This window comes from Dromiciops gliroides, chromosome 4, assembly GCF_019393635.1.
Source record: "Dromiciops gliroides isolate mDroGli1 chromosome 4, mDroGli1.pri, whole genome shotgun sequence".
NCBI lineage: Eukaryota > Metazoa > Chordata > Mammalia > Microbiotheria > Microbiotheriidae > Dromiciops > Dromiciops gliroides.
The window spans coordinates 480979320-481002629 of NC_057864.1; the positions used below are offsets into that span (position 1 = coordinate 480979320).

Genomic DNA, 23310 nt, shown 5'->3' on the forward strand with positions numbered 1-23310 from the left:
CTAGCTACCACAAGAATAAGACACACACCTGGGGGATCCTTGACTGAAGGTGTGGTAGGGAGCAGAGCTGTGCTGCCTTCTAGATTATCTTCCAACAAGGCAAAACCCTCTGAAAGGCAGAGACGGGCTTTCCCCCCCCCCCCGGAGCTAGGAGGTGTCAGAGGTGGGGAGGCCTTCCCAACATTTGCTCTTAGGTGATGAGAGTGTAATAAGCTCCCTCAGGGCTGAGCTGGTTTCTGCTCTTTTTTGTCAGTCCAGGTATTAACCAAACCTTGTTATTCCTCTCCAGCCCAAGGACAAGGTCCCTGGGGGCAACGCCTGCTAACTGGGTCCTTGTGCTAGCACCTTTGGTGCCCTAGTGCCACATACACTGTTATTCCCTGTGCTTAGCAGTGCCTGGCACATAGTAGGTACTTAATAAATGCATGTTGATTGATTTTTACATTTTTTTTAATTAGGCATGAAACCATTTTTTTAAAACTGGTGGGTGGAATGTTTCTCTTTGCTTTGATGTGACATGACCAAGGACCCTGCTCATGAGCTTCCCACATCAGGCTATGCTTTTGTTGTGTATTATCTTGGATTTTCCTAAGCCAGACCTCCCCTTTCCTCCCTGGAAGCAGAGGCCCCCTGCCATCCTCAGCTAGATTCCAGGAAGGGAAGAAGGGAGAGAAGAGGGAAGAACAAGACAACCCGTGGTGATGATAATAACAGCTTCCCAGGTGCCCAAGCACCAAGGCTTCGGTCGAGCTGGCCGTCTGGCAGGCAGCTAGTGACCTCTGCTGGCTTGTGCTCTGCTTCACAAAAGAATCCCAGAGCCAGCTGGGTCCTGCTGGGCTCTGCGCTTAGGCTCTTGGCTCTGCCTTTCATCATTTTCCAGTGATTCAGAATCGTGGTGACTTTACTAGATGAGCAGTTTTCACTTCAAAGAGGAGGGAAAATAATTCCGCTCCAACTGGCCCAAGGTGGGTGCAGCTGTTTGACTCTACCTCAGTGAGTCCGATGAGGTGGAGTCTGGGACCGCACAGGGCACATGTTCTCTCCTTTTCGCTGGACCAGGGAGGTTGCCTGCACTCCCAGGAGCCTTTGCTTTGCCCGCCCATGAAGGGTCCCCTGGAATCATTTTCCTGCATGTTAGCAGCCACTCTTACAGACCTAATGCCCTTCTGGAGAAGGAATTAAAACTTGGCCAAATGGGTACGCAGCTGGGCAGTGGGCTGAAAGAAAGGACCGAAGAAAGCTTTGGGGCTGCTTATTTTCACAGCTGTCTTTTGTGCTCTCTGGTCACAGACACCACCCCCTACTCTAGTTCTCTACTCTGAAGGAACAACCCGCTAATCCTTAGAAGCAATTAGACCCCAAAGCCTTGGTATCTTTGCTGTGTGAGAGGCCCTTTCGTTTCACGAGTGAAAGGATTGTGTGATTATTGTTATTCATTGTATATTATTGTTATTAATATGACATTCCTATTCTAACACCCCCATTTCAGTTTCAGAATCTTGGATAATGGAGCGTGAGCATGTTGTCTATGAAAAACACAGAGCCTTGCATGGGCCTACCTTTCCAGGATCAGAGGGGCATAGATGTATAGTTACAGGGGACCCAAGAGCCCCTCCAGCCCAACCCCCTCATTTTATAGAGAGGAAACCAGGGGCCAGGTACTTGCCCAAGGTCACGCAAGGACTGAGCATCAGGGGCAGGATCTGAAGCCAGGATCTCTGGATTTTTCCATGATGACCACCATGTTTTTTAGATTCGACTCCTCACCCAATGGGTTTTCCCACAATATCTCATGCAGATTCTTCTTCTGGAAGCAGCTGGAAGTGTGGTAACTTCAGAAAATGATATTACCAAGACAACCCCAACTTGGCATAAAGATTTCTTACCAGATGCCATCCCACTGTCTAATCCTGGGACTATGAGAAGGAACCCTTCAGGACAAGTCGGTGAGTGTATCTGCGGGGTCTTGGAGGAGACTGATTTAGCACTGAAAACTCCTAATTACAGAGCCTGAGAGACCATCCAGGAGCCATCCTCAGGGTCCTTGTACTGGCCCAGCTCACACAGGCAGTGTCAAGTAGGGATTTGAACTCAGGTCCTCAGACTCCAGATGCAGGGCTTACTCCAGTGCCCCCTGCAGCCCCCCCCCACCCCAGTTGTCAGTTCATGATTCCTACAGGCAACCCCCGGATGCTGGGGATGAAGAGAAAACTCAAATGGCCCCATGGAGGGAGGAGAAGTGACTCAATGGATTCTTGTTACACTGCTCATCTTCCTTATGCTTTCTGTGGTTCTCAGGGGAATCCCAGGCTCATAAGTCTGGAGCCCCAGTGTACTCTCTGTGAAATGAGACACAGCTCTTCCCAGGGGATCATAGGACCACTGACCTAGAGCTAGAGGGACCTCACAGTCTTACCCTCCCTCCTCAACCTTTTTAACAGACAAGGAGAATGAGGGTTTTGTGGAGGACTCAGGAGCAGGTTCCAGAAGGCTCCCAAGTTTTAAGACAAGTGGTAACACTAAGGAAGTTGTGCCCTGCCAAGCTCCCCCCACCCCACCCCATGCCAAGCTCCCAGGACCATGTTTAAGGAATAATGAAATGGAAGCTTGGGGAGTCCCAGATTGGGACAGGGTGGTGGGGAGCTACACTTTCCTCGTTGGGTCTTCGTGATGGAGAGGGGCCATGTAGTGCTAGGGGATGGGCCACCAGCCTCTCTCTCCAGCCATGTCTAACCCTGGGCTTGTCTGCCTGATGGCCAGAGATGGACGAACAAGCTGCCCAGCCCTGGCCTGGCTCTCCTCCCACCATATCTTTCCTTGTAGCTAAGTTAGGACCTTGAAGGGGACAAGTAGAATCTAAGTTGGGGTCTTGGGAGGGGCGTCCAAGGGAGGGCAGACTTTCGGTTAAAGAGGAGTGGGATGGGGGCAGCCAGGTGGCGCAGTAGATAGAGCACCGGCCCTGGAGTCAGGAGTACCTGAGTTCAAATCCGGCCTCAGACACTTAACACTTACTAGCTGTGTGACCCTGGGCAAGTCACTTAACCCCAATTGCCTCACTAAAAAAAAAAAAAAAAAAAAAAGAGGAATGGGATGGAGAGCTGGCAACTCACCATGACCATGACGCATGGATTTGTACTCAAACAACAGAATCCAGAAATGGCTCAGACCAGGAAGGAAAAAAGAAGCGCTCAGCCCCCCAACCCCCAAATGAATGAGCAGGGCCAGGGCACCCCCAGCTGGGGGTTATCCGGAGTCTCCCTGGGTGTGTGTATCCCCCAGGACACAGACGACAAACCCTCCATGCCGTCCTTGGAGCTGATGGGCCCTCAGACCCTGGAGATCCTGGGTCCAACCTGCTTATTTTCCAGCTCAGCAAACAATGGCACCCTCCTAAAGAGGATGTCAGCAATCATTTAGCAAGAACTTACTATGTGCCAGACCCTGTGTTAAACACTGGTGATCACTGGGAGCAAAAACGCTCCCTGCTCTCCATGAGGCCTCAGCCTGATGAGGAGGAAGGAAGCGTTTGCCAGGAAGGGCCGCACTGACAGCCACAGAACCCCATCCTTCTATGCTTAGGAAGAAGCAGGGAGGGAGAGGACTCTAGGACTCAGGAACAGACATTATGGAAAGCAAAGGAGATGATAAATTCTTTTTTTTTTTTTGTGAGGCAATTGGGGTTAAATGACTTGCCCAGGGTCACACAGCTAGTAAGTGTTAAGTGTCTGAGGCCAGATTTGAACTCAGGTCCTCCTGACTCCAGAGCTGGTGCTCTATCCACTGCGCCATCTAGCTACTCCCGAGATGATAAATTCTAATTGGCCATAAACACTTAGTAAATGTCTTTTCATTCATTCTTCCCAGAAATCTCAGCCAGGTTAAGAAGTCTTGGAGCAAACTCCCTACTGCCCCTACTCTGGGTGTCTGGTAGCCCTTGTCCCAACAGGAGCGCCCTTGGGACCCCCACCACCTGCCTCTTAGCTAGAACAAAGAGGTGTCTGGTTTCCTTCCCACATCCTGAGCACGCCCCATTGTAACAGAAGTCCCTGGACAACCTGAGCCAGGCCCAGGCCCTGTGAGGCCGGGGGCGGGGGGGGGGGGGGGGGGGGGGCGCGGCGGCGGGGCAGGAATAGATTAAACTTAGACTCAGGGACACTGAGTTCAGATCATGGCTCCTATACTTTTTAGCTGTGACCACAGACAAGTCAGTCACCTGATGCCTCTGAATCTCTCTCCTCACTCTTAAGATGAGAATTTTAATTCTTGTACAACCCACCTCGAAGAACTGTTGCTGGGGCTGCTGGTAGCACAGTGGGTAGAGTACTGGGTCTTAGGTCAGGAAGACCCAAGTTCAAATCCAGCCTCAGACACTTACAAGCTGTGTGAACCCTGGACAAGTCACCTAAACCTCAGTCTGCCTCAGTTTCCTCATCTGTAAATGAGGTTAATAACAATAGCACCTACTTCCCATGGTTGTTATGAGGATCAGATGAGATAATTGTAAAGTTCTTAGCACTGTGCCTGGCACATAGTAGGTACTTAATAAATGGTAGCTATTACTATGCTGCTTAGCCGTTGTTTTTACAGGATCCTTGCCCCGAAGCAGTTCACAATCTGATCACAGGTTTCCCCAAGATTCTACCAGTGGCTCACTTATTCGAAGCACAACAACAACAAAAAAGAAAAAAGAAAAAGAAAATTTGTTTGAATCCCACATTATTGCTGTAAGAATTTGCATAGGCCCTTTTGAGTCATCTTAATGGTTGCTTAGCTTTCGCCACAACAGCTTGAAGCCTTGATAACCCAAGATGGTTTCCCCAAAGGACCTGGATTCAAATCCTACCTCTGACCTTGGGCAAGACTTTTAAGTCTCTATTTCCTGAGCCTCCGTTTCCTTATCTGTAAAATGAAGAGATTGGACTAGATAGGTGCTGATGCCCTTCCAGCCTTAGGTCTATTATTCTATGATTTTGTCACTTGGAATCTCTAGGATCTCACTGAGAAACAAATGAATAAATCTTTTTAGGGGTGAACCAGGCTGCTGAGTGTTCTCATTGTTGGCCTTGTTCTTTCTGCAGGATTTCCTGGACAGATGGGGCCTCCAGGACCTGTGGGCCCCTCAGGGCTCCCAGGGCCCCCTGGGTCAAAGGGCGAAAGGGGCCAGATGGGTGAGATGGGCCCGAGGGGGCCCCCTGGTAAGTCTTCGAAGGATAGATTTTCTTTCCTGCCTGTTGTTCACATGCTGGGCTTCTGTCTATCATGGGAGAATGGAATCAGACAGGCCCTCCCTGAGGTGGCCAGCTTCCGATTCATCCTGAAGGGCACCATTTGAGTTGGCTGGTTGGCTGGTTCCTACCAACAGCTGCTCAGGAGGTTGGGGTTTTTAACAGACCTTCACTCTGCCCCTCATTTACCACCAGCCTGGTCCGGTGTCCTTCCTTCTCCATACCTCGGTTTACTCATCTGAAGGAGGCAGGCAGGAGGAGAAAGGCCTACGGCCTGTGCCCACTTTGCCAGTGGTACTATCCATCTCCCACCTGATCCCAGACATTCTCAAGGAGGCTAGGAGGTACCTCCATCCCTTAGTGGGAGGGGACTCCCAAAGGTGCTGTGAGGGCAGTACTGACCTGCCACCGTCTCCCTAAGCTGCTCCTGAGGCCAGTGTTCCAACAGGGCTGTTGCCAGGGATCCTCTGGCTGATGGGGTCTGGGAGTCCCAATGGGGCTGGAGTCTGGAGGCCTGGCTTCTCTTCCCAGCTCTCAGAAAGAACATTTTCCACCTGTGGGGCTCAGTTAGCTTTTTGTTTTCCACAGCACTTCCCTGCCAGGGATGTTACAAAATGATTAAGTGAGAGCCGAGAAGCCTCTGCTCCAAAATCTGGAACCGTTGAAAGGCCCAAGCCCCTTTGTTTTCAAGATGACCTGAGACCCAGAGTGTGGAAATGGCACCTGGAAGGTCTGGCGCCCGACTGGCAGGACCAGAGCCCAGAGCTCAGTCTTCCACCTTCCAAGGACCAGGCGGGTCCCGATTGCCCACAGGACAGTGGATCAAGCCAAACAGTCTCAGCTGCCTCTCACTGGCCACTTTCCTTGTGGTCAGTGATTGCTCTGGAAGGAAAGAGAGAACCCACTTGTTAGGAAGATGGTCCAGTAACAGGACCAGAGGCCACCTCATCCACCCCCGGCCACCGGCTGAATTGTCCTTAAACCGCTACAGAAATCGGAATCTTTGCTGCCCCACCCCAGGTTTATGCCTGCTTGGACACTCATGATTCCTCCCTTTCCTCTGAATTTTAGGGCTCCTGGGGCCTCAGGGTCCAAGGGGACTCCCTGGAGAGACTGGGCTCCCTGGGCCTCCTGGACCCCCTGGCCCACCCGGCCCTCCCGGCAGTCCAGGCCTCCTGCCGCCCTTCCAACAAGGGGTTTTGTATTCCCTCCAGCCCACAGGAGAGAAAGAAAGTAAGTGTTTGCTGTACTTCTTGCCTGCTCTCTGGGGACTGGCCAGGGAGCCCTTGTGCCAAGGAGCTGAGGGTTGGGGTCCTCTGTGCCACCCGGGGTGGGAGCTTTGGCCCCCCCCCCACTCTCTCTGCACCTTTTCTCCTGGGTGGAGAAAGGAGTGAGAAGGTAGAGAACAAAGGAGAAGCCACGTGTTGGGGGTCGGCAGCGGGCACCTGGGAGCTAGGAGGAGGCTCCGGCAGGGCTGGCTCTTGAAGATCTCCGGAGCCTGGCTCTGTCCAGCCTGGGCAGCCAACGTGGAGTCTGCTCCAGAGCCTCCTCCCCCAGACCTTGACCCTGGTGATGGTGACCCCAGCCTGGACATGGGGCTGGCACCTCTCAGAAGGAAGAGCTGCAGCCCCTCCCCTAAAAATGACCTCCAGAACCTGCCTGTGAACCCCCTCATGCAAAGCAGATGGGAAGGGGTGTGCCCATGGCAGTGATTCTCATGGGCAGGAGTTGAGCCCGGGCCCTCGGATTCCTCTGCCCTTTGCCCTGTAGCTATGTGAGATGCCCACCATTCTGCCGTGGGGTCTACTTCAAGACGCATCACTTCCACTTGGGTTCCTAGACCTAGAGATGGCAAGGACCTTGGAAGCCATCAAGTCTAACTCCCAATTTTACAGAAGAGGAAACTGAGTCCTAGAGGGGTTAGCCGCTTTCCCAAGGCCACGTGGGCAGAAAGAAGCTGAACCAGGACTTGAACCCAGGCCCTCTGATGCCAGAGTCCATGTTGTCCCTACTACACATGATCATTTGATGTAGAGCTTCCTCCTTGGAACTGAACCCTGGGAAAGCCAGCGGCTGGAACCCTGCCCCAAAAAGACAAAACCCATGTGTACCTTACACGTGGTTCAGCTCCCTGAGGGCAGGGAGGGCTTCATTTCTCTGCTTGCATCCCCAGTACCCACGTCAATGCCTGGCACATAGGAGGTGCTCAAAATGCTAATTGACTGATAATCAAGTCTTCGTCCCTAGCTTTCTTTTTCCTCAGCCTCTGAAAGTGACCATTAGGTGATCTGCATTGGGTGGTATGAGGCTTAATGTCATGCCAGGCAAAATGCCATGGCAGCTTCAGCTAAAAGCTGTCCCCCTCTGTCCCCTGGCCCTGCCCTGTGAGTGGAGTAACAAGGCCACCTTTGCTAGTGGGGGTGACAAAGCCAAACTTGCAATGATTCTGAGGAGTTGGGGGCGGGGCATCAGTTAATATATAATCTGGTTGGGGGGGGGCGGGGAGGGTGGGAATGGGAGTAGTTGTCATCTCTTGACTTGGGCGTTAATTAGGTAGGAGCCAAGAGGGGTATAAAGAACAGGACTCAGGGAGGAGGCGGCTGCTGCGGTCAGCCTCAGTGTGAAGGTCCAGAGCTCCTGGTGTCCCCTGGCTGGACAGCATTCCACCCCACCCCCACCGCCACCTCTTTGGGAAGACCTTTATCAGGCTGAGGACAGGGAGCTTCTCTCCTGCCGAGGTGTGCTGGGCAGTGGAAGGCTGGCCACCACCTTGCTGTACCATCTTGAAGCTGTTGCTTCCCTTCTCTAGACCCCAGGCTCCTCGTGTTGGGAGAAGTAGCCTCAATGACCCATGAGGCTGCTCTGGAGCCAAGGAGCAGTGACAGAGAAAGAAGCCAGGCCAGCCTGGGTCACTCCAGGCCCTCAGCCATCTCGTTCCCATTGGTTTGGGAGGCCTTTGGCCCGGATCTCCCTTCTGTCCACTGAGGGATCTGTCTGTCCTTGAAAGCAGTCATGCCCCAGGCCCTTGGGGGATGAGGGGCCGGATGTTCCCTGAGTCTCAGTTTCCCTTTCTGCCCATCTGTGGCATTGTAGGCTCCAGAGAGGGGAAGGGGTTGGCAGCATTCCATGGCCCAAGCCCCGTCTCCGGAATGACAGCAGTCACACTCCCACGCTGCATCCCTGTCCCTTGGAGAGGATCTGGGGAGAGCTGCTGTGGGTCCCCCCAAACTAACCAAGGGCTCCTGGAGTGGGTAAGGGGTTCTCGTGTCTCTCTTACAGATGACGATTCCCAGTTGTCTTCCACCATAATAGACACCATCATGGCAGGGATCCCTGGGCCTCGGGGCCCCCCTGGCCCACCAGGTAAGCAGACAGCCAGAGACACTCATGTGGTGCTGCTTCATTGGGGGCCAACTTGGGCCTTTACCTCTAACCACTGCCTAATCCCAGAATCCCAAGCCTAACATACTTGGGGCCCTGGGACGCAGGCTGGCATAATGCAGAGAACAGTGTCTCTAGAATCAGGCCCTGGTTCAAATCCTGCCTCTTGGTGACCCTGGACAAGTCCATTCAGTTCCCTGGGCCTCAGTGTTCTCATCTTCAACACGAGGGGCTTAGAACTGATGGACCCCGAGGTCCCTCCTCTGCCCTCAGTCCAGTTGGGCCCGGCTTGTCCCCCACATACCAGCCCTGTGGATCTTCCTTGCTCACGGGCCACGTGGTTCCCTCGTAGCCACCCAGGGTACACACCGGTGTATGTATGGGCCACACCTGGCAGCCAGGGCCAACCCAATAATGCTGGCATTGGAGACTCGGGCCTCCTGCTCCCGCCCCAGCACCCTCCGTCCTCGACTTTGGACCGGGAGGCAGCAGCATTCACCCACCTCTATTGCCATTGAACGCCTCACCCAGGGGGCCATTCTGTGCAAGTCAATAATCCCGGCCAAAGGGCCCAGCATCATTAAGTCACTGGGAATTCAGAGACAGACAGGAACTGGTCACTGGTCTCAGCTTCTGTTCTACTGAGGGTTTGATAAACATGTGCCAAGAGAAGCCCCATGATCAGAGTCACCAGAAGAGCAGGACACGCTTCCTGTACCAGGTGGGACTTTGGCTGAGGCTGAAGGAAGCCAGGGCAGTGAGGACAGGGAGATGAGGCAGGATGGAGGGTCACATTCCCGGACCAAGAAGGGGTCTGGTGCCAGGGGAGTGCCGCCTCCCACGAGGAGGTAAAGGGCCGGAATTCTGGAAGGGCGGGAAGGGCCTTAAAATTCCAACAGGGGGTTTCCTACTCGATTCTGGAAGGGCTAAGAACCACTGGTGGTGGTCAATGGCCAGGAAGGGGGTGACGTGGTCAGGCCTGCCCTTTAGTGGCTGAAGGGGGAAGCGCTGGAAGGAGGGAGGCTGACTGGAGGCAGGCCTACCCCCTGCAATGGTCCAGGCAGGACCGGCTCCCACAGGGTCGGGGGGCTCCAGAAGCAGCATTTTTATCTGCTCTGGCTTGTTGGGGGACACAGCAAGTGAGCAGTTGGGAGTCCCGGCTCTAAACACGGGTCTCAGAGACGACGCTGCCCACACTCTCTGTTGGCTGGATGACTTGTTCATGAGTTTACTTTTCATTCCGCTGAGAAAAGAAGAGACCCCTGCAGGGCGTCTCCGGGCCTCAGTTTCCTCATCTGTAAAATGATGGGTTGGACTAAGTGGCCCGTGGGGTTCCTCCAGGTCTGGAGCCGGGATCGGAGGATCCTGCGGCCTCTTGGCAGCTCATTTCAGCAGGCTGCCTCCACCCACGCCTGTGTCCGGCAGTGGGGAGTGATTGGACAGGAAGGGGAAGAGTAGAAACTGTCTTTTGCATGAAATTGATGTAAGTATTTCCGTCCCACAGGCCCCCCTGGACCCTCTGGACCCAATGGCCCCCCCGGTCCCATGGGAGCTCCAGGCTCCCAGGTAAGGAAGGCCACACGCTGGGCCCAGGATGGGGGAGCAAAGAAAGGTGGGACTGGGCACAGAGGAAAACTCCTGCCTCAAAAGGAGCAGCCGGCTCCCCTCATGCCCCTTCCACTGAGGTCACCCCCAGGGTAGTTATGGGATGGTGGGCCCGGGGCTTCCCTCTGCTCCTGGACCTTGTCACCTCTTACCCCCATTCGAGGGCAATGTTTAGTCTGGGTAAACACGAGGCAATGTGTTCTAGCCTTAAAAACAAACAGACAAAGAAAGCAGACATCCGACTTGGCCTAATGCACTTCTGTGGGGCAGAGTGCTGAGATCAGGAGTCAGAGGACATGGGTTTAAAACCCTGACTCTGCCACTTACTTCCTGTGTGACCTTGGGCAAGACCGGGCCTGTTTCCTCATCTATAAAATGTTGGGATTAGGTTTAGCTGCCACAGTGGATCCTTCCAGCTATGTTCTACAAGCCTCAGAGCACCAGCAAAAAACATGTGCCAGAAGAGAATGGTAGCCAACTGGCATGCAAAAAAAATGTCCCCAGAAGGGGCCGAGTGGTGCGTGTGGTGCTGTGGCAGAAACATTGTTCGTCCAAGTATCCCGTGGAACTGGCAGATGCTGGAGGCTTGGTCTCCTGTCTGGAGATTCTTGGTTGCATCTTTTCAATATGATCAAGTCCCTGTATTGAGGAGAGGTGAGAAATTATGTCATTGCTGCTCTCCCCGACAGAGCCCATCTCCTCTACAGGGAAGGTCGTGCAGTGGCAAACCTAAAGATCCAAGCCCAAATCCAGCCCCGCTAGAAAGAAGGCACTCTGAATGGGTGATCCAACCCAGCTTCTGTTCTCTATCCACAGCAGCCTCCCTGCCTCACCTTCAGTGCCTTTCTTTGTAGGAGGGAGTTTGGCGAGACAACTTCCATGGAGCCTCGAAGCTCTAAATCCTGCAGTCCTGGAGTTTAATGTGGCACCTCTCCCTGGGCATATCTGTATTGGAACAGAACACACCTGGAGTATGCTTCAATATGCATTCAAACTCCATCAGTTCCTTGGGGACAGATAGCATTTTTCATCTTAAGTCCTGCCCATCACTTCTTATAGCATAATAGTATTCCATCATAGTCATGTAACATAACTTGTTCAGCCATTCCTCAACTCAGATCATCTAATGTAAGAGCTGCTAAATCTTGTATTATCCTGACTGTGGAGCCTCGATATTTGAATTGTTTCTTTCTGGCTGCTTGCAATATTTTCTTCTTGATCTGGGAGCTCTGGAATTTGGCTATAATATTCCTGGGAGTTTTTTATTTGGGTCTTTTTCTATTTCTATGTTCACTTTCTATTTTACCCTCTGGTTCTAGAATGTCAGGGCAGTTTTCTTGATACTTTCTTGAAATATGATGTCTAGACCCTTTTTTTGATCAAGGCTTTTAAGTAGTCCAGTAATTCTTAAATTATCTCTTGTCGATATATTTTTTTCAGATCAGTTGTTATTGCAACGAGGTATCTCATATTTTCTTCTACTTTTTCATTCTTTTGATTATGTTTCTTGATGTTTCATGAAGTCATTAACTTCCACTTGCTCAGTTCTAATTTTTAAGGAATTATTTTCTTCATTGAGCTTTTGTACCTCCTTTTCCATTTGACCAATTTTAATTTTTAAGAAGTTATTTTCTTCGGTGAATTTTACACACCTTTTTCTATTTAGCCTATTCTGTTTATAAGGTGTTTTCTTCATTATTTTTGTGCCTCCTTTACCAAACTACTTCTTCCATGATTTTCTTGCATCACTAATTTCTTTTTCCAATTTTTTCTCTACCTCTCCTATTTAAGTTCTTCCAGGAATTCTTTTGGGGCCTAAGACCAATTCACATTTTGCTTTGAGGCTTTGCATTTAGCTATTTTGACATTGTTTTGATCTGAAGTTATCTTTTGATCTTCCCTGTCACTATAGTAACTTTCTATGGTCAGGTACTTTTTTGTTAGCTCATTCTTCCAGCCTATTTTTTTTTACTTTTAACTTCATGTTAAAGTTTGGCTTTGCTCCCAAGATGAAGGAGGCACTATCCCAAGTTTCACGTTTTTCATGCTGCTGTTTCAGGAAAGGGGGGTGTTCTGTAAGTTTTCAGTTCTCCCAAGGTGGTATGATCTAAAGGAAGGTGTGGCCACTGCTCTCCCGGCCCAAGCTCTGGTCTGCGAGCAACAACAAGCACCCATTTCCACCCTGAGACTGTGACTTAGAACCACGTATGGACAATGCAACAGAGTCCTGCACCCAGTGCCAGCAAAGGGTCCCCTGTCATCTCCTTCTGACCAGTTGTCTGAACCCCTTTCCTATGGGCTGAGAGCTCCAGAAGCTGCTGCTACTGATTCAGTCACCCTTAAGGCCACCTGCTGACTTGTTGGGCACAGACTATACTAGACTCTGCTCCACTCTCATCCCAGTGAAACAGACTTTTTCTGCTGACCTTCTAAGTTGTCTTGGACTAGAAAATTGTTTCACCCCATCCTGTGGTCGTTCCATCACTACAGAATTATATTCTGAAGCATGATTTTAAAGTTGTCTAGAAGGGAATTGGAGAGAGCTCAGGAAAGTCCTTGCCTTTACTCTGCTTGGCTCTCCCCTCAGTCACTTGCTTTCTTCAGGTTTTAGCTGACATTGGACCACGTTCCCAGTGGCTTATCCCTTCTATCCCATCCTCTGCCACAGTATCTGCCCATGGCAGAATCCCAGAATCTCAAAGAGGGCCCCCCCATCCCCCCACAAGAGCTACCTCCTTGAAGGCCTCCATTGAAGGCCTAGTCCTTTCCCTCCCAGGGCAGCCCCTTCTGCTTTCTCTAACAGACAACCCAAATGGGCCTTTCAATGGCCTTTCAACTCATTGTTCCTCATTCTGCCCTGGGAAGTCAAGAATGAATTAACTCCTTCCAATACTTGAAAGCAGTTGCCCCGACCCACATCTTCTCCAACATTTATCATTTCCCTTTTTTGTCATATTAGCCAATTGGATAGGTGTGAGGCGGTACCTCAGAGTAGTTTTAAGTTGCATTTCTCTAATCAGGAGTGATTGAGAACATTTCTTCATATGGCTGCAGATAACTTTAATTTCTTCATCTGAAAACTGCCTGTTCATATCTTTGACCATTTCTCATTTGGGGAACCCCTTTGCTCTTATTGGGTCCCTGATGTCACTGCATAGGCCTTCTCCTCCTCTTCCCACCCTGACGAGCCCAGCCTGTGGTCACCGCAGCTCTTACTGTGATGGGTTCTCATTCCCCAGCTGGTTCTGCCTCTGTCTTCATTCATGTCACATGAATTGTGACATAGATATTACCCACCTGGCGTGATTTGTGGAAATCAGAGCAGGGCCCCCTACCAAGAAGGATTCCACCAAGTGCCTGGTTCAGCCCCTGAAATTCCACTGATCTTTCTTTTGGCTCAACTTGTAGGCTCTGTGGGCGTCCTTGGGTAACACACAGAGGTGGTCAGCACGGATCTGCCTGACCTCCGGCTTCAGGACTGGGGCTTACTACTATGGGGAACAACAAAAAGCACACCCAGGCCTGGCACCATGCACCAGAAGTTTTTTGACAATAGGAGCCAAGCCTTGTCTGCCCCTCAGGCCCAGAGGAGCGGAAAAAGTCATGTGTCCAAAAACATTCACATTCTCCTTTCCACTTTCCTCACTCTCCCTCCCATCTCATTTCTACCCCAGGACTCCCAAACGCCAACAAGCAAACCACCCTACTATTTATTCACAAGGCACACATCTGGGTGCTGCGAGGACAAGAAAACATGTCCGTGAAATCACCGTTTAGAAGTTTCTAAAACTCTACAGGTCATCTTAGGCAAGCTTATCATTTTACGGATGGGGAAACTGAGGCTTGGGGAACTTACTGCCTTGCCCAAAATGAACGCAAGCAATGAGCATACCTAGGATTCCAACCCAGATCCTCTGGCTGCAAATCCAGGTGTCTTTCAAGTGCCCACAATACTGCCTCTTGTGGATGAAGGTCACCAAGCTCTGTGGTGCTTCCAGGGCTCTCCCAGGAGGCCCACAGTCCCCCCATCCTGTTCTCTTGCTCCCCCCACATGACTACCAGGCCCTCACACCTGGCTGTGATTGGTCTGGGCTTTGTTCTAAGGCAGGGACGGGTTTGGGAAATCCCTTTCAGATTCTGCGGAAACAATTAAACTGGCATTAATTAGGTACCTTCCACATAAAAGGCCCTGCATTGACACTGGGACTATGAAGACAGGAACAAAAACTACTCCTTTCCCACAAGCAGCTTTGCACCCCTGGGCTGGCACCTTTCTGGGCTCTCACAACTCGAGTTAAGTTACTGGCAGGCACATGCAGCATTTCCCTGCCTTTATACGTTTGTGTTGAGTCAGGGTCCACCTGGAATCATCTCCAGGGTCCCCTTAGCCAAGAGCTGTCCCCTCAAGTACCAGCCGGCCATTTCCCAGTTGGTGAAAATTCCAGCCCCCAAGCCACTGCATTTCCCAGAATTGGGGGGGTTTGAGGGTGACAGCATTTGTAGTTGGATAGGCCACGGCCCTCCATTTAGCCTTTGCCCAACAAATAGCCCACCTCAGTTAGGGAGTAGTACTTGTGGTCATGTGTTCCTGGCCTGACCAACCAAGGAATGTTATGTCATTCCACCATTTGGTCTATTTCTAGGGCAATCCAGGCCCTCCAGGGGACCGAGGCTTTAAAGGTTTCAAGGGAGACAGAGGAGATCGAGTAAGTACCAATTTTTAGAACTTAAGGTGAATCTTGACCAGATTATCAAGTCTAGTCTCTACAGTCCTGAGTCCGTGGACTTCCTAAATATTCTTATATTCACCTGCCCTTGTTCTAGTCCAAGCCACACTTTGTTTTTTAAAAGATATAGAGGGGAAAAAATACCATTAAGAAAAAAAAGAAAATACATTTAAAAAAAAATAAGATATTCAAATCTGGCTTCAGACACTTGATACTTACTAGCTGTGTGACCCTGGGCAAGTCACTTAACCTTCATTGCCCCACAAAGATAGATAGATAGATAGATGATAGATAAATGAATGAATCAACAAACAAATAGATAAGCAAATGAATGAATAAATCAATGCATAGATAGATAAATAAATAAAAATAAAAGAAATGGTGACTATGGGGAGCTGTCAGTAGCCATCCCTGCAACCCACCCGCTTAAGTGGCTGCTGTCCAAGGTCTATCTCCCCCCATAGAATATAAGCTGCTTGAGGAAAAGGATCATGTCATGGTTGTCATCTCCAATGCCGGCATAGCGGGGGAACTCAGTAAGTGCCCGCTTTTTGGGCTCATACAATACCACTGTGCTACCATACCTGGAGGAAAAAGGAAAGGCAGCCAAGACTCTGGGTTGGGAGGGGCCAGAGTCTTCCAGCCCAACCCAACGATGCTTCTTCCCAGATCACCTGTATCCAGTGTGGTGGAACTCATGAGCATTCTTGTACATGAACAGGCTGAAGCAAAGAGAGATTATCCCGCTAAGGAGGGGGAACTGGTAAGCCTGTGTGCCAAGGAAGTCCCCAAGGTTCAGGTGGTGGGAAGGGAGGAGAAGAAAAGGAGGACCCATGGGGTTAAAGGAAATGGCTCCCATACCCCAGGTGACTTGCTACACCCAACCCCCCATGTCCCTTCACTAGGGAATTGGGGGGTGAGCTGAGGGCTTAGTGCACAGATCAGCTAAGAGACAGAAGCTGTGACTGCAGAACCAAAAGGAAAATCCCTTTTAGAAAGTGGTCATTGTGGTTCTATCTAGACCTTCATGTTCCCATGAGTCACAGTGTCCCTCAATTCCAGGGACACTACAGAAACCACTGCTGATGAGCACCCCAGGACTTGAGGGTGATTCAGGAAATGGAGACCTAACCAGCTTCTCCCAGTGGTGTAGAGAGAAGACAAGGGGGAGTGTCTAGCAGAGAAGAGTTGTTCTAGGGGAAGAGGAGTAGGGAATGAAAAAACGTTCCCACCAGAGTGTATTTAATAAAAGAAAATAGGAAGTGGGAGAAATGTTTGGGCTCGACAATTATCAGCAAAATTGTGCTGGGAGGGCCTGTGATTCTGTGAAACCAATGCAGCCACTCCAATGTAAACAGACACTAAGCTGGAAAGAATCTCAGAGGCTGTGGAGTCCCAACTGAGGACCAAGGAGTAAGAACCCACAAACAACTGGGCCAGTCCATCCACTCTCAAATAGCTGTAACTGTCAGGGACTTGTTCTCTGCTTCAAGCCTTCGACTGTGTTTTCAAATAAATACTGTTCCCCTTCTGCCTGGTACAAGTCTTAGTGTGCTATAAAGCTCCCTTGAGCACATCAGAGCTTTCAACTGCACAAAGATATTGGGGACACAGGATATCATCCCACCGCCTTATAGCCCTTCGGATACTTGGCAAAAGCTCTTTGGGGACCCCTGAGTCTTCTCTCCTCCAGGCTGACCTTCACATGCTCCACTCAAGGTTCATGTGATGAGTTCTCCAGTCGTCACACTCTTCTGGACATGCTCCTGAATGTCTTTCCTAATACATGGTACCCATAACTGAACAGTTTTCCAGAAAGGACCTGACTATGGCAGACACAATGGAGTTGTTGACTCACACATACTGTATTCACCTCTCACCTGCCCCATGGCCATGTCAGACTGTTGACCTATATTGGTCTTTCAGTCCACTAAAACTCCCAGGTATTTTTCACAGAAACTATTTCTTTCATCTTGTATCAGTGAAGTGGATTTTCTGAACCAAGTGTAAGATTTCATTTACATTTATCCTTCTAATTGATTCATTCCATTATTCTATTCTGTCAAGACCTTTTTTTTTTTTAAAGTGAGGCAATTGGGGTTAAGTGACTTGCCCAGGGTCACACAGCTAGTAAGTATCAAGTGTCTGAGGCCAGATTTGAACTCAGGTACTCCTGACTCCAAGGCCGGTGCTCTATCCACTTCACCACCTAGCTGCCCCCTAGACCTTTTTGACTATATCATCTAATATGTAAAGAACCCCCTCCAAACTCTGCCATCCCCTGAAAAATTGAAAGTCATGTGATGTTTTGCCTCTGTAGGACCACAGATTTAGAAGTTAAATGACTTGTCCAAGGTCACACAGATAAATAACAGAGTAGTCTTCTAATGCATTACCATTGAACAGCATGTTCAGATTCAAGGACAGATCCTTGAGATGCTCAGCTAAGAGCACTCACTAATGACCTCTTTGGGGTATAAATGGTCACCAGTGAGATCTCTGGGTCAGAGAGTAGAGTTATTTCACATAGTTACAAACTGCTTTCCAGAACGTGTAGACCAAGTGGGAGTTCCATCATGCTGTATTAGTGTGCCCCTCTTTTCACAGCCCCTCCAACACTAACTACTCCCATCTTCTCTCATCTTTACCAATTGGCAGGATGCAAACTGAAACTTCAGGGTTATTTTGATATACATTTCTTTTGTTGTTAGTGATTTGGAACATTCTTTCATATGAAGGTTAATAGTTGGCAATCTTTTTATTCATACATCTTGATTACTTATCTGTGGGGGAATGGCCCTTGGTCTAGTATAGTTGTGTTATTTCCCTTTATGCCTTGGATATCAGAGCCTTAACAAAAATATTTGATGAATAGAATTTTTCCCAATCAACCACTTAATTATATTTATATATAATTATATTTATATTGTTCATACAAAAGCTTTACAATCTCATGTGATCAAAATTATCTGTTTTATCTCATAATGGTCTCTCTCCTTTCATTGGTTGAGAATTCTCCCCCAGCCATAGCTGTGAATAGTACCTTACATGTGGTTCTCTTAATTCAGTTTTTTTTAAAGGACTCTTCTAGAAGTCTTCCCACTCCACTCCAGGCACACTTGCCTCCTCTCCATAGAGTAGCCAGAAGGCTTCTGCTGCCCCACCACAAATATGATTATCTGATTCGTGACAAGCTGGGATTTACTAATTTCCTTCACTTATTTAATAACCTCTTTTTTTATTCTTTCATCTTATTTTAGGGTGAACCTGGTTTAAAAGGAGTAGAAAAGGGAAAAGAGGTAAAAATTGTCTAAATTTTTTTGATAAATGTAATTCTCCTTTTATTTCTCATTTACTGATGTCTACCTGAGTTGGGCTCAATTTAGGAGACATTCAATCCTTTCTCTCTCTCTCTCTCTCTCTCTCTCTCTCTTTTTTTTAGTGAGGCAATTGGGGTTAAGTGACTTGCCCAGGGTCACACAGCTAGTAAGTGTTAAGTGTCTGAGGCCGGATTTGAACTCAGGTACTCCTGACTCCAGGGCCGGTGCTCTATCTACTGCGCCATCTAGCTGCCCCCAATCCTTTCTCAATGTAGAAGCATTGCAAAGAGCACTGAATTTAGGGTCAGAGGACCTGGTTTCATAGGATCCTAGATCTAGAGCTAAAAAAAACCTCAGGGGTCATCTAGACCACCCTACCCCTATTTTATAGACGAGGAAACTGAGTCCATGGTAGGTCACTTGCCTAAGGGCACACGGGTAACAAGGAACAGACTCAGTATTTGAAGATTAGCCTTGTGACTTTTCTTGCCTTTCCACCACCCTGTCTCCTATCGTGGCTGGAATACTTAGTACCTGCTTGACCTGGGCAAGGCGCCTTCCTGCTCCTTCTCCCTCTCAGAAGGGACTGGAGTAGATGACTTCTCACCTCCTTTTCACCTCTAAATCCTCAGATCCTAGGAAATACGGAATGCTGTGTGTGTCCGCAATGTCTGAAGTGTTGGGGCAGATGTAACAGAAACAGGAGGCGCAGTTCCTGTCCTCAGGGAGCTTCTGATCCTGTCAGGAGACAACACACACACACACACACACACATACACACACATGCACACACAAATACCTTGGGCACTATCTAGACGTAAGATTGCAGAATCCTGGAACCTGCAAGCCACTTGGCTAGCTCCCCATCCACATCAAAGCACAGAGAGTCCAGAACAGCGGACAGATAGCTGGCCTGGCAGTCCCAGGACAAGGACTCCAGTCCCAGCTCTGCCACTCGCTGCCTGCTGGTCACTTACTCTTCTGGTCCTGTTTCCTCATCTGTAAAATAACAAGACGACCCTATGATGCAGCCATTTGGTGCCAGACCCCAGTGCACGGATGGGCTTTGCCAACATCTGGCTCCTTACTGACCAATAGCCGACCTATCCCCGCTGCCCCCAGACCTCCCCAAGGTCAGCCCCAGCCTCGGTGGCCCAGCTTTTTGCTGCTGCTCCTCACACCTACCAAACAGACCTCCTGAGGCGGGTGCTTCTTGTTCCCACAGAGTGAGGGAGTCCAGCAGCTTCGAGAAGCTCTGAAGATCTTAGCAGAGAGGGTGCTGATTCTAGAGCACATGATTGGCATCCACGGTGAGTGTCCGCGGACGGTGCCAGGCCAGACCTGGGGGAGGGGGAGGGGTGGGAGGTGGGAGCCCCACTGCCTAGAGGCCAAGCTGCCTGTGGGAGTGGCCCCTGTGCACTTGGTGGCAGCCTCTTCCTTCTCTTGTGGAGTCCCTCGAAGGATGCCTGCCCACCCAACCGCGTGCCTGCCTCTCTCCTAGAGAAGCAACCTGGGGCTTCCAAAGCTGCCCAGACCAAATGTGGGCTGTTCAATTAGAAGCCACTTGGGGACTGAAAGGCCCGGAGAGCCCAAGACCCCCAGTCACATCTATGTTCTCCAGCTTCCCAAGCAGAAGGGGCCGTGCTTCCAAAGGCCTGAGCCCGCCACATCATCCCGGGTCTGCTGCCTCAGAGCACTCCCCCTGGCCTGGCTTCCCTTCTCTGAGCCAGAGAGCGTTCCCTGGCCATCCTGAGGTCTTGCCATCCCTCCCTGTTCTCGGTGCCACCAAGGTGGCCACTCGGTGGTAGAAAAGAGACCGAATCCACACGGCTAAGGTGCTGTCTTTCCTTGCAGACCCACTAGCTTCCACTGAACCAGGTTCTGGACAAGATGGAGCGTTGGGCACCGCTTTACAGAGCAACAAGATGAAGCGAGGAGGGCCCCTGGCCCCACCCCAGCCCTATGACACCATCTCTTCCTTGCTCGACAACATTGAACCCAGAAGGAGCAGTAATGAGAGCAGCAGCAGCCTGAAATAGGTGGACTCTCATCCCCCTGTGATAACCCTGAGAGCTGATTAAAGATACAGTATCTATCTGGACACAAATGCTCACAATTGTGGTCCTGAGCCTAGAGCAAGGGAAGCTGGGGGTTGGAGGGCAGGGGTCTGACTGTGTGAGTGCTGTGCTCATGGAGGCTCCTTGCTAGCAGTGGTCATCCTCTCCCTCCCTCTCCCTCCTATGAATGGGGGTCTGGGCTGGCAGGAGGGTAACCCCTGAGGGATTAGATATGGGTATGTGAATGGCATCACCACTGGGCATTCCCATCCAGGGGCATCATGGGGAGAGTAGCCTACCAAAGCCCCACTAAAATAGAAGGTTTCCCTGTTGGTCCAGCTCTCCATCAATGCCTTTAAGGCAAACCAAGCAGGTAAAGCTGGATGCTCATTCACAGTGGCTGGAAATAGGAACCCAGAGCCCCTTCCTGGAAAGTCCTGGCCTGTCTCCAGTGCCCTTGGGCATCAGGGCCACAGCCATTATGCTTCATCTGCCCCGGAAGGACACCCTATACTAACCCTGTACCAACTCCCTAGAAGAAGTTCGTCTTGGGGACTCGGCTGTCACTTCTGTCCTCAAAGACTAGGGTCCCTTTTGTTACCCCAAGTGAAAAAGGAAAATGCAACAAAACATTATTTGCCCGTGTTCAGTAAATAGCCAAAGGGATTCAGATGCTCATGTGGTCCGTTAAACAAGCAAGAATTTATTAAGAACCTAGAACAAGTAATGGCCCTGTACATCCACCTCCTTCATTAGCCTTCCCCCACCCTTCACCCGGACTCAAAATTGCATTAACCATAGCAGGGCCGGAAGTGAGATCCTGGTGAAAACAGGCACTGAGCTGGGTCGGGCAGGCCCGCTCGGTGTGTTCCCATTCATCTGATCTCTTCCCTCCCAATGTGATATCTCAAAGAACAAACAGGAACTGCCTTCAGTGTGTCTGTCCCCAGCAAAGCCTCTGTAGAAGTCCATCTTGTGGGAAATACCAATCAAGAGTTCATCAGAATTCTGGGGAAAGAGCAGCAGCAATTGAAAGGAAGTAACCAAGAAATAGCCCATCAGAAGCACAGACCACCAGTCCCTTGGCCAGTTCCCATCCAAAGACTCCATCCTCACTCCCACACTCAGATGACCGCTTGTTTCTGAGGTTTGCTTGTTGGATTCTTCCCTAAGGCCTCCATGGAAAAGAAACCCAATTTGTTGAGTAAGTTCGACTCATCTAACAACTGGGCCTAAAACATTGCCTCCCAGCTGAAGTCACTCACTGGACCACTTTCATTTTTTAAAAAATTTAAATTTTTTTTTTATTTTTGGACCACTTTCAGATCAGAAAGATGTCCCACCCATGTGACTGCAAGTCCCTGGCATCCGATCAATAATGGAAGCTGGGAGCCCTACGACAGGATTGATCCTTTGAGTGGAGGACAGAGATTTGAACCAGATTACTCCCTCCCTAGAATACTGTGCTTGATTCATTCCCACTTATTAAGATAGTTACTCTGGTCAAGTTCTGTGAGTGAGCAACATTTCATGTCCCAACCCTTCAAATTAGAGTTCAGCAGGGTGCTTGGGGTGGACAGAAAGAGGGCAGAGCAGCAGCCCCACAGCCAGCCCCCAGTCTAAAGGTCACTAACTCCATCTTCCAAACACAGCATTTCCTACTCCAACTACTTCCTAATTGTGTGGTACTGTATCTTTAATTTTGGTGCTATTAGAAGCCAGACTTGGGTGAGCCTTCTCTGGACCTGCCCAACCACCTGACCCTAGGATGATAATCTCACCACCCAAAGTAACTTCCCTAGTTCAGAGAGGACTTTCAAGAGCTTGTACTGTATCTTATCTTACAAAGTCCCATGGAGACTAATAGCAGATACCCCAAACTTGCCTGTTGGCCACAGGTGGGTAGCTGAGATCCTTATTGGCCGGGCCTTTCATTTGGCTTCACTCTATTTCCATGGGGTGTTCTTTTATGGGTCTGTTCCCATCTCCCCAATATCACATCACCACACTGGTCCCCTCTGCAGCTTTTCAGATTTTCCAAGATCACCAGCATCCCCTCCTTTCCTTTTAAATGATTTTCCAGCTTGGTTTATCTCACTGAGGGAAAAATGGAAAAGAAAGAAAATTATTTTCTCTTCTTTGCATTGAGCTTAGAACCAAGTTGGTTCCATGCTGGGCTCCCCTCTCTGATCGTGGTCAGGCTGAAACTCAGTCTGGAACACGATGGCATCCTCAGAGAAAAAGCCACAGGGAAGAAGGCTGGCCAGAATTCGGGCTGATTCTCCTTTTTCCAATGGCATTCCATGATGCTGATTTTATGACCCGGGGGAACAACCTCCTGGTGTCTATGATTACAGGGAAGTAAATGAATCCCAAGTTCTCTACAAGTCCACAGAGCACATTTCTAAGCATTGAAGAAAATGCTGGTATTATGGTTCAGCGCTCATTTTTAGACTTTTTCTTATTTATGTTGGTGTGTTCTGTACATGGAAGTGTCCCAACTTTCCGAATTTTATTATATGCTCTAACCATTTGTTCCTTATCTACACATTACAATTGTGTGGGCTTTCCCAAAGGAAAACATTAGCTAGCCTCTGCTTTTTGTTTTAGTAACTCACTTTAACTTGGTTAAAAGTGGCTGCCTGGCAGAAGTGGCCTCCATGGCTAGGCCACTAGTGGGCAGCATATCTCTCTATTTTCCTGTGACGTTATGATTCATGTTATTGACTTCTCTCTCTCTTTGCTTTGGTGTTGTTGGGCTGTAGGGGACATCTTATACTTGGCATTCTTACAGAGCAGTGGGACAACAGTGCTAAGAGCACTGAGGTCCAAGGGCTTTCATGTAATGATCTGAGAAATAAATATATTGTACATGACAAAACTTGTCTCTGGTGGCCAAAATCAAATCATTGTTCCTGCTTTCTTTCTTGTCTTCATTCCTCCCCTCTCACACCCTGAGAGCGACACAACCTCAGGGCAGAAGAACAGAAAGGGA

General features: G+C 49.7%; 1 protein-coding gene across 2 annotated transcripts in view; it reads left to right on the top strand.

The window, feature by feature from the left end:
- COL26A1 (collagen type XXVI alpha 1 chain) overlaps positions 1-23088 on the top strand; it is a 255016-nt gene extending 231928 nt beyond the window's left edge. Inside the window, exons 5-14 of one of the 2 annotated variants that reach the window (XM_043964456.1) lie at positions 1799-1946; positions 5079-5195; positions 6297-6458; positions 8505-8588; positions 10111-10172; positions 14855-14917; positions 18199-18237; positions 19484-19568; positions 20113-20297; positions 21229-23088. In XM_043964456.1, coding sequence (XP_043820391.1) covers positions 1799-1946; positions 5079-5195; positions 6297-6458; positions 8505-8588; positions 10111-10172; positions 14855-14917; positions 18199-18237; positions 19484-19568; positions 20113-20297 — 945 coding nt within the window. In that variant the 3' untranslated portion in view covers positions 21229-23088. Of the gene's footprint in view, positions 1-1798; positions 1947-5078; positions 5196-6296; positions 6459-8504; positions 8589-10110; positions 10173-14854; positions 14918-18198; positions 18238-19483; positions 19569-20112 lie in introns of both variants that reach the window. The other variant, XM_043964457.1, reaches the window with a different exon arrangement.
- The last annotated feature ends 222 nt before the right edge of the window (positions 23089-23310 follow it).